This window comes from Bos indicus, chromosome 1 (assembly GCF_029378745.1).
Source record: "Bos indicus isolate NIAB-ARS_2022 breed Sahiwal x Tharparkar chromosome 1, NIAB-ARS_B.indTharparkar_mat_pri_1.0, whole genome shotgun sequence".
Classification (NCBI taxonomy): domain Eukaryota; kingdom Metazoa; phylum Chordata; class Mammalia; order Artiodactyla; family Bovidae; genus Bos; species Bos indicus.
The window spans coordinates 16,030,059-16,044,175 of record NC_091760.1 but is presented as its reverse complement, the minus strand read 5'-3'; the positions used below and the strand labels follow the sequence as shown (position 1 = coordinate 16,044,175).

Genomic DNA, 14,117 nt, shown 5'->3' with positions numbered 1-14,117 from the left:
TATATGATATTATACGTATTTCAATGCCATTCTCCCAAATCATCCCACCTTCTCCCTCTCCCACAGAGTCCAAAAGACTGTTCTATACATCAGTGTCTCTTTTGCTGTCTCGTATACAGGGTTATTGTTACCATCTTCCTAAATTCCATATATATGCGTTAATATACTGTATTGGTGTTTTTCTTTCTGGCTTACTTCACTCTGTATAATAGGCTCCAGTTTCATCCACCTCATTAGAACTGATTCAAATGTATTCTTTTTAATGGCTGCGTAATACTCCATTGTGTATATGTACCATAGCTTTCTTATCCATTCATCTGCTGATGGACATCTACGTTGCTTCCATGTCCTGGCTATTATAAACAGTGCTGCGATGAACACTGAGGTACACGTGTCTCTTTCCCTTCTGGTTTCCTCAGTGTGTATGCCCAGCAGTAGGATTGCTGGATCATAAGGCAGTTCTATTTCCAGTTTTTTAAGGAATCTCCACACTGTTCTCCATAGTGGCTTGTACTAGTTTGCATTCCCACCAACAGTGTAAGAAATTAACAATAACACAATAATAGTGGGAGACTTTAATACCCCACTCACACCTATGGATAGATCAACTAAACAGAAAATTAACAAGGAAACACAAACTTTAAATGATACAATAGGCCAGTTAGACCTAATTGATATCTATAGGACATTTCATCCCAAAACAATTAATTTCACCTTTTTCTCAAGTGCACATGGAACCTTCTCCAGGATAGATCACATCCTGGGCCATAAATCTAGCCTTGGTAAATTCAAAAACATTGAGATAATTCCAAAGAGTCATTGTTTCAACTAAAAAATATATAGAAAATCTCAATGTGAGATAGAATATAATTAATTTGATTTATTGAATATATACTATTTTCTAAACATGATCTCAAGCATTCTTGGACTAGTCTTTTGATGTGATCAGAAGTTATAAGACTGGGTATATTCGTTTCAAAACACATTAACTACATACTTAGAGCATCTTTATTTGAAGAATATTATATTGCAGAAAAAATGAGAAAGTCGATGGTATACAAGATAGCATTTGTATAAACTCCTAGAGTATTCCATTATTTGGCTTTTATTGCAAATTAGCATCTATCTTGTATTATCATAGTTCATCTTACAAAATGGCTAATTATTACTATTTTCTTAAACTACATGTATACTCTCATTTACCCAGGCATTGATTTGCAATAGCAAATACTATTGAACACCTAGGTAACCAGGCACTTTGGCACTAGTGGTAAAGAACACTCTTGCCAATACAGATGTAAGAGACACAGATTCGATCCCTGGGTCAAACCCACTCCAGTATTGTTGCCTAGAAAATCCCATGGACAGAGGAGCCTGGCAGGCTATGAACAAAGGGTCACAAAGACAGAGCACATGCACATCTAAGATTCAGAGATACAAATGTGAGGAAAAACAAACTAGTCCCTGCTATTGGCTTGTTACTCTGATGGGAAACACACTTTGGCTTAAACAAAAAAAATCATCAAATGGATAAATAAATAAGAATGTTTTGTGTAAATGTTAACTTTTTAGAAGAGAATTTACCTAATCAGATTTATATAAGCAAGTTTTAAAAATAATAAGATATAAACAATAATAGCAGATGACTAGTCAGTGTGTGTATATGTGTGTGGATTCTAGTGCATGTGTGCTCAGTTGTGTCTGACTCTGTAACCCCATGGACTAGGGCCGGTCAGACTCCTCTGTCCATGGAACTTTCCAGGCAAGAACACTGGAGTGTTACCTTCTCAAGGGGATATTCCTGACCCAGGGATCAAACCCATGTCTCTTTTGTCTCCTGCATTGGCAGGTGGATTCTTTACCAACTGCACCACCTGGGCAGCCCCCATGAGTGTGATTTGCTTTTGCACAGGCATGAAGAGGGATACCCAAATCCAGCCCCCTTTGCTACCACATGGGAAAAGGGAGTTATACCCAGATACCTCATGTCATAAATTTTATGCATCAACATGTTTTTTATTTATTTCCCAAAAGAAAGTGAGTGATCAGATTTTAAATTTGAATTATTTTGTGGAATATTTAACACAGTTTTGATGAAAAGAATTCTAGACAAAATGGAATTTCTTCTTTCTATTTTTTTCTGAACAATATTTGGCTAGATAAATTTCAATGGAAAAAAGATTCTTAGTAAATACTCCATTCTAGCCACATTGGATTTATTTAAAGGGTGATGAGATTTTGTGGAGATTTTTAGCTATGTTCTGTAATGCATCCATTCTTGCATTTTATAGGTGAGGTTTTATTTTTCTTTATTTTTCTAGGAAAGATGGATCAAAAGAACCAATAGTGGAGATGAGAACAGAGGATGAAAGAATTACTAATCATGAAGATGGGAGCCCAGTAAATGAGCCAAATGAAACCACACCACTAACAGAACCTGAGTATGTAGCTTGAAATCCTTAATTATTTTTGGATAAATATTTGTAAACTGACTATCACATTATCATTATCAATAGCATGTCTTGACAAATAACATTTTTAAAACAATGTTTCTTCTTCAATGAAAGTACATGTGAATATCAAAATTGAGATATTTCACATAAAGATTTTGTATCAGTGTAGGAGAAAATCTCCTGTTTAAATATATATTCATCGAGGGTGAGATGATTTGGGAGAATGGCATTGAAACATGTATATTATCATATGTGAAATGAATCCCCAGTCCAGGTTCGATGCATTATACAAGATGCTCAGGGCTGGTGCACTGGGATGACCCAGAGGGATGGGATAGGGAGGGAAATGAGAGGTGGGTTCAGGATGGGGAACACATGTACACCCATAAAAATAAACAAATAAATAAATAAATATTCATAAGTTTACGCAAATATAGCAGAATAATGGAAGCATGTTTCAAATTTGGACTTTCCTGCACTGATCTTGCTGTAAGAAAGTGATACTTTCAAAATGTGATTGATTTTACTGAAATAAAAATATATCAGGAAATTAGTTACTGCTTTGACTATGAATACAGAGTTGTAAAATAGAAATAAATAGTGTGAAATAAATATGTCTATTTTTTAAATGTATGTTTGTCAAGAAGAAGAGATGCTGTTAAATAATCTATTATTTCAATGATGCTTGGTCTCCAGTCAAAGCTATGTTATTTACTTAGTTCTGCATCCAGCAGAACTTGATTAAAACCATGATTAATACTTCAGCTAAACCCACAAAAATGGACATGTGCAAAAATGATGTTCATGAATATGAAGGTTAAAATGTTTAGAAACAAAGGTATTATTAGAAAGTAATAACAGCAGTATTCAACTGAATATATTCCCCTCATGGTGAATGGGCTTGCATAACTCAATGAAGATATGAGCCACACCATGTAAAGCCACCCCAGATGGACCACTCATAGTGAAGAGTTCTGACAAAACGTGATCCACTGGAGGAGGGAATGGCAAACCACTCCAATATACTAGCATGGGAACCCCACAGACCGTATAAAAAGCAAAAAGGTATGACACTGAAAGATAACCCCCCAGGTCGTAAGGTGTCCAGTGTGCTGCTGGGGAGACTGGAGGACAGCTACTAACAGCTTCAGGAAGAAGGAAGGTGCGGGACCAGTTGTGGATGTGTCTGGTGATGAAAGTAAAATCCGATGCTGCAAAGAACAGTATTGCATGTGAACCTGGAATGTTAGATCTATGAATCAAGGTAAATCGGTCATGGTCAAGCAGGACAGAGCAAGAATAAACATCATCTTAGGAATTAGTGAAAATGCCAGTCAAGGTTCAATGCACGATACTGGATGCTTTGGGCTAGTGCACTGGGACTACCCAGAGGGATGGTATGGGGAGGGAGGAGGGAGGAGGGTTCAGGATGGGGAGCACATGTATACCTGTGATGGATTCATTTTGATGTTTGGCAGAACTAATACAATTGTGTGGAGTTTGAAAATAAAATAAAATTTAAAAAAAATAAACATTATAGTTGGAAAAAAAATAAAATGGACAGGAATGGGTGAATTTAATTCAGACGACCATTACATCTACTCCTATGGGCAAGAATCCAAAGGAAGAAATGGAATAGCCCTTATAATAAACAAAAGAATGAAAAATGCAGTTCTTGGGTGTAACCTCAAAAATGACAGAATGGCCTCGGTTTGTTCCCAAGGCAAACCATTCAACATCACAGTAATCCAAGTTTATGCCCCAATGACTGATACCAAAGAACCTGAAGTTGATCAGTTCTATGAAGACCTAGGAGACTTCCTAGAACTAACCCCCAAAAAGATGTCCAATTCATCATAGGGGACTGGAATGCAAAAGTTTGAAGTAAAAAGACACCTGGAAAGACAGGCCAGTTTGGCCTTGGAGTACAAAATGAAGCAGAGAAAAGGCTAACAGAATTCTGCCAAGAGAACAGAATATATAACAGGACTATATACAGCTATATATCAGAACTGATTATAGCAAACACGCTTTTACAACTGCACAAGAGACAACTTTACACATGGACATCACCAAATGGTCAGTACAAAATCAGAATAATTACATTCTTTAGCTGAAGATGGAGTAGATGAATATAGTCAGCAAAAATAAGACATGGAGCTGACTGTGGCTCAGATCATCAGCTCCTTATAGCAAAATTCAGGTTTACACTAAAGAAAGTGGGGGAAAACTACTAGGCCAGTCATGCAACTTAAATCAAATCCCCTATGAATATACAATGGGGGTGATGAATAGATTCAAGGGATTAGATCTAGTAACAGAGTGCCCGAATAACTTTGGACAGAGGTTTGTAATATTGGTCAGGAGGCAGCAAACAAAACCATTCCAAAGAAAAAGAAATGCAAGAAGGCGAAGTGGTTGTCTGAGTAGGCTCTACAGAAAGCTGAAGAAAAAGAGAAGTGAAAATCAAGGGGGGAAAGGTACATCAGACATGGAACAACAAACTGGTTCAAAACTGGGGAAACAGTACGTGAAGGCTGTTGTCACCCTGCTTGTTTCACTTATATGCAGAGTACATCATGCAAAATGCCTGGCTGGATGAAACTCAGTTTGATTACTAGGATACCACTTTAATGACAGAAAGCCAAAAGAGTCTCCAGAGGGTGAAGGAGGAGAGTAAAAGAGTCAGCTTAAAACTCAATATTGAAAAAAATAAAACTAAGATCATGGCATCCGGTCTCATCACTTCATGGTAAAAAGAAGGGGAAAAGGTGGAAGCAGTGACAGATTTTGTCTTCTTGGGCTCTAAAACCACTGCAAATGTCAAAGCAATTAGATAATTGCTTCTAATTTCATAGGAAAGCTATGACAAACCTAGACAGTGTGTTAAAACGTAGAGACATCACTTTGCCAACAAAGGTGCAGATAGTCAAGGCAACGGTCTTTCCAGTAGTCATGTGGAGAGACTGGACAGTAAAGATGTTCACATCCAGTTCTCTGGATGTGAGAACTGGACAGTAAAGAAGGCAGAATACTGAAAAATTGATGCTTTAGAACTGTGTTGCTGGAGAAGACTCTTGAAAGTCCCTTGGACAGTAAGGAGATAAATCCAGTCACTCCTGAAGGAAATCAACCCTAAATATTCATTGGAAGAACTGATGCTGAAGTTGAACCCTCAATACTTTGGCCACCTAATGCCAATAGCTGACTTATTGGAAAAGACCCTGACGCTGTGAAAAACTGAAGACAGAAGGAGAAGAGGATGACAGAGGATGAGATGGTTGGATGGCATCACCTACTCAATGACAGCAACTTGGGCAAACTCAAGGAGACGGTGATGGACAGGAAAGCATGACATGCTCTAGTCCATGGGGTTGTGAAGAGTTGGACACGACTTGGTGACTGAACAACAATAACAATTGAAAATATTTGATACTGCCAAAATCAGGGTGATCACATTATTCTTTAAATATTGCTTACCAAAACGACATTTATATTTTATTGTTAAAAAACATCATTTTTCTTTACTAGCTAGTATTCTCTTGGAGATAAATTTGATTTAGGCTTCTCATCCTAAATCAAAGGCTGAGTGTTGTCACAGGTGAAGAAAATGACTTTTTTATAAATCCCCTTTATCTTCACTCAAGGGGAAAAATAATAATAATAATAATATTTAGACAAAGGTAGCAGTACTACTCTGAAGCTTTAATTTTGGTTTAAATCTTCAGGCCCTTTTTAATGACTTCAGTTAGGGATTATTACACTCTAATTTGAAGTTGACTCTTACAGAGGTAGTTTTTTAGTTTGGGTTCTGTACACTCCCCTTCAGAAATCAGAAATCTTTTCAATAAACAAAATATTATACAACAAAGAAACTTCCTACCTGTTAATTAACATTTACTATGATATAATGGTGTATGAAAGCTGGCTATGAAAATGCCCTTATATAGAACAGGGCTATATTTTGAAAGAAAACAAAACAAAATCAAAGCAAGATAATTTAATAATTATTCCGATTCTCAATTAAAAAATTTAACATAAAAATAACAAAATTAACAGTAATCTTTAAAAATATAATTTAACATAAGCATAAGTAATGAATAAATATACATATACAAAAATATACCATCCAATAGTTAATTGAAAACACTGATTAATTACAAGTGTAATAAATACTTCTGTAAGAGATATATTGAATTTAAACATCTTGCTGCACTCCTGTTTAAGCTCTAAGTTTCTGTATATTTTGCTGCTAGAAGTAACTCATTGTTTTTATACTCCTTTATGGCTGATATTTTCAGTTCTTGGGAAAAACAGACAAGAAGAATTCTGAATGCACTATTTATAATAATCATAAAAGAGAGCCTGACTGAATAGTTTTAAGATAGATGACACTTCACTCCCAGCAATGAAATGATTTACTTTTGATTGTTTTGTTTTCATGTAATAGCTTTGACTTTCCGAAGACAATGTCTTTCTCTTCTCATTCAGATATATTAAAAAATTGCAAATATATCCCAGAGGAACTAGCACAGTAGCATTCATTATTCCATACAATGGTGAGGTTAAAGTCACAGAGGTGAATTCTATTTGTAACTTAATTATTACTTTAACAAACCTGATTTTTTTTATTCATTCTAGTGTGTGTGTGTGTGTGTGTGTGTGTTAGTCATTTAGTCATGTTCACTGTTTGCGACACCATGGATTGTAGCCTGCCAGACTCCTCTGTCCCTGGAATTCTCTAGACAAGAATGCTGGAATGGTTGCCATTCCCTTCTCCAGGGAGTCTTGTCAACCCAGGGATTGAATCCCAGTCTCCCACATTGCAGACAGATTCTTTACCATCTGAGCCACCTAATTGTACTCCATTTCCTTCTACAAAACAATAATTTATATATTTATGGATATCACTTAAAGAGCCTTAGCCAATTGTCTATTATTTTTATATTCTCTTCCAGAAAATTGCCTTTAAAAGAAGAAAATGGGAAAGAAGTCCTAAATCCAGAAACGATAGAAATTAAGGTTTCTAACGACATCATTCAATCAAAAGAAGATGACAGCAAAGCATAACAGGAAGATTACAGTCTTGAATGATGAATGCTACAAAGAGCATTTGGATTGCAGTGACCCTATGACCAAAATTATTCCACTGACCTTAATTTCTTGGGAAACTTCTAGCTTGGAATAGCTTGTACACGTATACATAAGATCCAATATTCCTGCCCATGGTCCATTTCCTTTTGTTGTTATTGTTGTACTGTTGTTGCTTATTTTGTTATGAATTTAAATAGAGACCTGACTGGCACCAACTCTTGTGTATTCAATTGACTCTATGATTGAAGTACTGCAATTTATTATATAGATAAAATGCTCTATTTCTTCAGAAGTGTATTTCCTACCACAACCTCTCCACAAATAGGGAGTTTAAGAGAAAGCAAAACAAAAGCTTTGTGAGCTAAATGTATAAAAAAGCTCTGCATGTTTTTTAGTACAATTTTGGGCAAATAGATTATTAAAGTGGATTTCAGGTTAAGATGAAAATACTTAAGGTTACACTTTTCATCCAGAGAACTTCAGGGAATTTAGACTTGAAGGAGCTAGTTATCTTTAGCAAATGTTAAATATTGAGAGACACTTTGGGAAATTCTTTTTAAGTTATAATTACAGTGCTACTTCAATGTTAATTGTTAATAAATAGACGCTGAAGTGCCAGATCAAAATTGTTACCCATTTGAACGAATATTAGTTGTGTGTAAAATTAGATTAGAAAGATTCCATAAATCTCTATCTCTTATAGATGCCACATTCACTCATAATGGATTACACACAATGAAAATGTATTGCAAGTGAAATAATATTGATTTTTTGCCCTCAGCTTCAAATAAAATAAACTGAAATGGGAACAATATCAATGTTGTCTTGATATATTTATAAATGTGATATATGTGGTTATCTTTTACTTTTTAAACTAATTTTAATTAAAACAATGTCTTTAATTAAAAAAAAATCATATCCTCAGATACATTTTCCCCATTATTTTAGATAATCTCTCTTTAAAAATTCATTTTCCCAATGTTATAGGTTAACCATTATATGTAATTGGCTAATGGAACTTAAGATCCTTAGTGGTTAAGTTATGGAGAAATTAACATTAAACATTGCCATAAAAGTGTCAGTGACAAATGATTAAATCACCACTATGTCTTTTTATTCTGGATGTGGTAGCTAGAAGTCATTTTAAGATTTTGATAAACAATTTTGGTTGAAGAATTTCCTCAGATAATCAACACAAATTTTCTAATATTACTTATTAGTAATATGTACCAGAAGAAATACATATTAACTTCCAAGCTATGCAAGCTCCCAGAGGTAAAAGGCTGAAAAATACTTTTCACTTATATATGAGGTTAAAAATATGTATTTATGGTTATAAGTAGACATACCAAATGGGAGCAAGTTGTAGGTTACTTCTTACCCTAGAGAGCCAAAGGTTTCTTTAGGCCCCATCACATTCATAACTTTTCGTGTTTCAGGTGGTGAAGCTTAAATATAATAGACAGGTTAGGAAATACAGACCAATAGAACGTTGGAGGAAAGTCTTAACAGTGGAGAGTGATACTGCTGCTTTAGGGTATGGTATCTCTCTATGGGGATCTTTTGACAAATATTAAGTGTAATACTAACATCACTCATGAACACTTTTATTTACAAAGTGCTTAAAACTGTCAACTTAGGAGAGACAACTAACTCTCCAAAACTATGGTTATTAGAGGACAGAAGGTGCCCATCTGCACTTTCAGGCACTAAATCTCCACAGTGTCCTTGCCATGATGTACAGGGTTATACGATGCAGGAATCTCTCCTCGCTATCCTTTCAGGCACATCCTCAAGAAAAAACTTCCTGTGCCTACCTAGGAATTTGAGTAGGAATTATCTAACTGGTCTCTTAACGAATTTGACTGTTGCTGTTTAAGTTATGCTTTTCTGATCATCTCTTTGCTTTATTTTACTTTCTTTTTCCTTTGTTTTCCCTTTTGTATCAATGTGCTAAAACTAAGAAAAAAAATACTTGAATTAGTTTGTGCAGAGTAACTGGGCTTAGCAAAGTGTCCAGGAAGCAATCGGCATGGATGCTTATTTTTCCAGGATAGGGCTACATGGTTTTAAAGTAAATACAGTGAAAGAAAAACTTAAGAAAGCAGTTTAGCATGTTTACTCTTGTGATATCTGTGCTATACTTCAAGAGCAGAGAAATCATAATAAAGAACAAAGATTTTTGTCTCCTCAGTCTGAAAGTTCTGATTCTGTCATTTCTTTGGACTTTTCACCATAAAGCAGTTTGATTAAATAATTCTTTTATATATATATATATAAGTACATTATATATAAATATGTAGGCTGTTAAATTTTTGGCCACCAATGTGGAGTGATGATCTGAAGTTAACAGATAATCTGAAACTAATTGTAAACAGACTGTTTCAAGTGCATTGTTTCAATTGTCTGAGTGGTCCTTATCTCTTGTCCTTGAAATCCATGCCCTGCAACAGCAAGGCTATACTGTGATAAACCTTTTTTTTTTTTTTTTTTTCTTTTTTTTTTTTTCAAAGCATTTCAATGGAATACTCCAAATGACTCTACTTGTAAAAGTTTCAAAATGAGAGCTGGTTTGTAGTAAATTGTAAAATATGAGTAGACCTGAAATGATCTGTTTATTTTTCATTATTATTCTAAACTAAACATATCCATACATCTGTATAAATATTATTTTTAATGTCTGAGAGTACTCTTAAATGTTAGTATAAAATGTCAAAAGATTGAACTGAATATAGGTAGTGTTAAATAATTGGAACGCTGTGCTATTTTAAAGAAGCAAAAACATCACTGAAAATTCTGGTATTTCTTGATAGGTTATGTGCAATTAGGCAGTGACAATCTATATTCAATGACATATAAAAGAGAAAAGTAATATTAGAATTTTAATATGTATTTTGTTTTTAAGACTGGCACAAATTAATGTGTCAATGTACTTTACAATGATCTGCAAAGAAATTTTAAAATTTTGATTTCTAAAGATTTATTTATTATTTTTGTGGATTGACTTATGGCCATTCGATTGATTCTAACATCTAACATTAATATTAATGTAATGCTTCTCAATTTTTCCTGCATTTTTTACTACTAATACCTACAAAAGCATTTTTTCAAAGGCTATTTGATCCAGAAACATTTACATGAATCTTGGTCTTTGAATTAAACATTTATATAAATAGAAGATTTTTATTAATCAAATTATTTATTTGAGTGCCAACAATTAATTGTAACTTTATACTCATACCTTAAGTTTATGCTTCTTATTTTAAATAATTAAGAGGTATTTGTGCCTTTGGATTAGCATGATCTTTATTAAAAGAAAAAAGAACTGCAATCTCTATTGATATATTTTGCTTATATCTATGACACTTGAATGATACTGTCTTATCTATATTTAGTGAATAAGCTCAGTTCAGGCTACTTCACCTTGAATACAAAATCTCAATAAAACAAATTATTCTGTGTAACTTATTTCCACTCTTGATAAAGTGATTCTTTTAATGCACACATAAAACATACTTAGATTGTTCTGTATCGTTGTTCTAGACAATAAGTACCTTCTAGATATTGTTGAAATTGAGTTTTACTAGTTGTGAAACAAAGACAGCAGACTACTATTTCAAATAGGATAAATTATTATGGTGTCACTTGGGTCTACATTATTCCTGTTATATATTTGACTGGGGATCATAAACCATCCTTTATTGTTGACGATAAGATAATAATTGATGAAAATATCTACAGCTGAAGTGGTAGAAAGAACAATCTCAATTTCTTAATTTTAGGAAATATTGAAATAGCATATTACAATTACATATTAAATTTGCAATGTTGTTTTTCATGAAGAATAATGTAAATGCTCAATTTCAATACCTCATGGGTTCTTTTTCATAATCATATCCAAAGAGCTTATTCAACAGACTTTATAAGTAGATGAAATTACAGTTTTTAAATGAGATGAATTGCATTATTCATCTTTAGAAAGAAAAGATTTGCATCTTCATATTAACCCTTTAAATCATTATTGCATTGTCTTTCACACTGAAATCACATATTGATGTGTTAGCATATGCCAAAATTCAACTGTGGAAGGCTCATAAAAATGAAACACTTCAATCCTAAAGTGAAAATTTCTCAAAAATGTCTTCTACTTACAGACTTAATAATGTTGAGATGAAATGATTACACATGTAACTGAGTCTATATGTAGCAATTGCTGAACAAATATGATTTCCTTCCAAGTTCCTCTTCTTCCTTCTTAAAAATTGTATTTTCTCATTAGATGCAGCTATTTAACAACATTACACACAATGCTAATAATTTCTTCTCTTAAGCTCATATTATATGCAACATTTAATATTTTAGTAAACATAGTTAATATCCTTAGAAAAATTGTTTATTATTCACTATAGGATTTTACTGACACCTTAACTACATTAGTTGGTACCACTACTGTAATTTCTTAAATATTTTCAGGATTTTAACCACATGATGTTCTTAATAGTTAATATAAAAATTGCCCATACAAAGTTAATATTGCCACTTATTTTAGTATTTTTCCTAAAATTAAAGCGTATATCTTTTAGCATCTGGTCTTAGCCTTCCTTGGGAAAATGAAGTATTGACTATTGGATCATTTCAATCACAGCCAGACATTGGAGAATAGATGAAACAAAGAGCTGAAAAAATTCAGAAAGGCAAACTGAGCTCTGACACTAGGAGTAGGTAAGAAGGACCATCATGTGAGAGGTGTTGGAGCAAGAACAAGGAAGATTGTATAGATAAAAATTAAGGCCAATAATACTGATGCAAAGGAGGAAACTTACAGAAATCCAGAAAAGATAATTAACATACATAGAAGCTATGATTCAACTTTGCAAATAGGAGTTATTTTAGAGAAAAACAGGCATTATGTAAAACAAATGGTACTGTTAAAGAGAAAACATATCTATTCCAAGTTTTGAAGGGATGCTCATGGTTTAGCATTTGCCTCTAAACTCTGTTAGGCATCTGTAAACTTAGAAATAAAGTTTAAAAAAGAATCTTATTTTTTGGTATGTGAATTCTATGCTGTGCTCAGTATGCGTTGAAACATGCTGCCTTTTATTTTCTTTAACTTATATATGCCATTCAAATTCTATATTGTTAAGTTAGCAACCACAAAGTTTTCTTTTTGTTTCAATAGAGTATGTCCCTATGAAATGCTGTGTATATATGTCTAAACTGTAAAAATGATACTGCAAATGTTGAAGTTTTGTATTTATGAAAGACATTGAAAGTATGGCTTACAGTATATCAAAATTGTCACTCTTCACCATTTGTATATTAATAGTAAAATACTTTTACTTTAATAAAGTGTTGCATTTATGTTTATTTTGAATAGTATCTTGCAATGAATGAGCTTATGACTTTACAATTTTTTTTTTTTTTTTGAAAGAGGTTCCCAGACCTATCTCTATACATTCAAAAGAAGAGAATGCTTTCTGTCATCTTGCCTCATCCTGACTCAATCTTTTGGCTTCTATGCCTTGTCCAGTCAGAGAATGTAATGAATAAACACTTGGTAAGAGCAGTGAATCTCAAACCATGGCCCCTAGACCAGTAGCATTGACACCACCTGGGAACTTATTAAAAATGTGAACTTCTGGACCCCACCATGGACCTAAAAATCAGAATAATCTGGGAGAGGGGCCCAGGAGCCTGTCTTTCTAACAAGCCATCCCGGTACTTCTGAGGCACATAGAAATTTGATATGCACTTGGTAAAAAGACACCTTAGAAATAAGATAGTTCTAGTTTATGTCACAATTTTATTTCTCACGATCATTTTTTTAGGACTTTGTGAGTTATAAAAAAAGTTAATCATTGCTCAGAAGTTTTAACAAATATTTTAATTTTATTTTTAAAACTAAATTTAATTCATTCTTAAAATGAAAAAAAAAAAAGACCAAACTTTCACAAGGGATAACTTTCAGTATAAGCTTTATTTATTATTTTTTTTTCAGTGTTACAGCTCTATTTTATTTAGAAGATAGCAGGAGAATCCAAGACTTGAAGAGAAGAGAGTGGAGGAGTGCGTGGGGAGCGAGGGAGAGAGAGAGTGAGAGTGAGAGAGAGAGCGCGCGCATGCACACGGGAGACAGAATCCGTGAGAAAGCGCTTTGGCTCCTCCTTTTATATGTTTTTTCTTCCACCTGGGCCTGCCCTATGCAAATTAGGCTTAGCCAGGAGTGCTGTTTGTTCTGTTTGTTCTGCCTGAAGTCTTCACTCTGGTCCTCGGACCTTCCTTGTCTTTTAGCCACTGCCATTTTGGACTCCTTTTCCCTATTCTACCTACCTAACATTCCCCCCCTCAAGAGATGGGAGGCCCAATTCTTTGGGAATAGGGGCATCGAGGTCTTTCTGGCTACTTCCTGCTGAACTGGGGCGGCAAGGGGTATTGGTCCTCCCCCTCTTGCTAGTCTCAATCCTCAGAGTCCTTATAGTGGTGTCCAAGGGTGTGTGATATTTTCCGTGGTCAGCTGTAGTTTTATATCTTTGTTGAACTGGCACTGCATGTTGTAGCTGGTTGACC

General features: G+C 34.2%; 1 protein-coding gene across 1 annotated transcript in view; it reads left to right on the top strand.

Moving 5' to 3' along the window:
• The window catches only part of NCAM2 (neural cell adhesion molecule 2), a 568,800-nt gene extending 555,914 nt beyond the window's left edge, over positions 1-12,886 (top strand). Inside the window, exons 17-18 of the mRNA XM_070786214.1 lie at positions 2,322-2,441; positions 7,412-12,886. Coding sequence (XP_070642315.1) covers positions 2,322-2,441; positions 7,412-7,523 — 232 coding nt within the window. The 3' untranslated portion in view covers positions 7,524-12,886. The remainder of the gene's footprint in view (positions 1-2,321; positions 2,442-7,411) is intronic.
• Positions 12,887-14,117: the final 1,231 nt, after the last annotated feature.